General features: G+C 58.0%; 1 protein-coding gene across 1 annotated transcript in view; it reads right to left on the minus strand.

The window, feature by feature from the left end:
• Positions 1-1,141: 1,141 nt before the first annotated feature.
• The window catches only part of TCF25 (transcription factor 25 (basic helix-loop-helix)), a gene marked incomplete at its 5' end in the record, with an annotated part of 18,069 nt that continues 17,221 nt past the window's right edge, over positions 1,142-1,989 (minus strand). The window contains 2 exons of the mRNA XM_010010807.1: positions 1,142-1,378; positions 1,608-1,686. Of these exons, the coding sequence (XP_010009109.1) occupies positions 1,220-1,378; positions 1,608-1,686 (238 nt within the window). The remainder of the gene's footprint in view (positions 1,379-1,607; positions 1,687-1,989) is intronic.

Here is a 1,989-nt window from a genome sequence, read left to right on the forward strand (position 1 = left end):
CAGGCTGCCGTGGTACCTTTCCCACCATGAACACTGGCACAGCATGTTGAGCTGAAACCAGAGAACACACGGTGCCTGATGACCGGCAAAATCCCTCTCACCCCCCCGGAAACGTAAAGAGGAGGAATCAAGATCAACAGCCACCAGCTTCCCCCCAACTCCTGGCTGCTCCTCGGCTCTGGGGTGCACCGGTACGTGCCGGGAACATTCAGCTTCACAAACGGAGGCTTTGGGAGCCGAGCTGGGAAACGCCGAGTCTGCAAAAGTGAGTGACGCGAGGGCACAGCACAGGGAGCCGAGATCTGGATGGGTCTGCACCCGCCCCAGCCCCCTCCCCGAGCATCCAGGCTGCTCCCGGGGGAGCCCTCCCAGATTGATTCTGAGCAGCACAGCCTGGCTCAGCGTCAGAGCCAGATCCACAGCGTTACACAGCAGAAAAAGGGGAAAAAGCTTTGTGGGCAGCAAGGCCGAGTTAAAAGGTTTGAGTGCAGCTGATCTCATTCCCTGCTCTGTAAGGTGAAGATGGCAAGATGAGGGCTGGAGGGAGAAAACAAAGAGGGAGGATGATTTCTGGTTCCAGCATGATGGAACAGCTGCAGCACAAGGAAGAGCTGCTCCCCACATCCCTCCAGGAGCACAGGGAGAGCTGCATCTCTGAAGGAGGCCCTGTAGTGTTCAAGGCCAGGCTGGACACAGGGACTCCGAGCAGCCTGCTCTAGGGGAAGGTGTCCCTGCCCGTGGCAGGGGGTTGGGGCTGGATGAGGTCCCTTGCAAACCAACCCATTCTGTGTTCTGCTACGCCCCAAGGGATGGCACCAGAACAGAGACCCCAAGCTCTTTGTCAGCGAGCTGGGAGGTCCAGTGCTGTTTCATGGAGGGAAGGAGACTTCGGGACCAGGAGCTTGGAAAAAGCCTCCAGCCATTAAACCAGACAAGAAAAAAAGCAGGAGGGGAAGGGGGCAGCAAACGCACTTGGAGGAGGCCAGAAGGGACTAAGCTGACGGGTGGCCGAGGGACAGCTGCTGTAGATTAGCTCTGTCCGCTCAGACAGCCCTCAGCCCCTGCTGAGAGGCAAAAGGTGCCACGGTGGCAGCCCCCCCATTCCCACCAGAGCCCATCCCCACAGGGAGCGGGTGCCTGGGCCTTGTGTGACTTTATTGGAGTGGACACAAGTTGGGGGTGATCACAGAGGGGAGGGGGAACAACACATGCTCTCGGCTCAGTCCCAGTCACCATCGCCTTCAGGGTTGTCATCTCGGGGGGGCTCCTGGAACTGGATGTTCGCCAGCATGTCCCGCATGGCCGCCATGAGCCTGTTCACCCCCTGGTTCAGGTCCTGCCCTGCTCCAGCCTCTTCATCCCCGTCAGGCCTGAGATCCTGCAGCAAGAGAGCAGAGCTGGAGCAGCCACACAGGGAGCTGCATGCCTGCAGCAGGCAGGGAGAGAAACTGCTGCTTGCCAAAAAGCATCAGGCTGCTCTGCAACCTGACGTTTAATACACACTGCATATGCCAAGAGCCACTCCCTTTGCAGAAACACTGTGCAGTGGAAACTACTGTGTACTGACAGGAGAAGCACGCTTGGATCTGCCCGCAGGAGCCCACTGCACATACCTGCAAGTTAAAATTTGGCAACAGCGAGCGGAAGAAGAGAGATAAAGTGCTTTCGTTGGATGGATGAGTCGTCCTGAAAGACAGAAGTCGCAGCAGGGTTAAGGGAGCAGCTTGGTACTCAACCTCGTGTTGGGGCTGAGGCAGCACAGGGATGCTGGAGAGAACCACACTGTCCAGACCAGCACCCAGCTGCTCCCAAGCCAGCCCTGAAGCAGGGATTTGGGGGATTCCTGGGGATTTTGGGGATTTTTCCCCCGTGGGCAGCCAGCAGCTGGCTTCAGCAGTCACTAAAAGCACTGCCAGGGTTGCTCTGAGCTGGGTCAATGCATAAGACACGTATGGGCTTCACCTCAACAGGCTGTGCACACTGCAGCTG

Source organism: Nestor notabilis, unplaced genomic scaffold (genome assembly GCF_000696875.1).
Source record: "Nestor notabilis isolate BGI_N333 unplaced genomic scaffold, ASM69687v1 scaffold14153, whole genome shotgun sequence".
NCBI lineage: Eukaryota > Metazoa > Chordata > Aves > Psittaciformes > Psittacidae > Nestor > Nestor notabilis.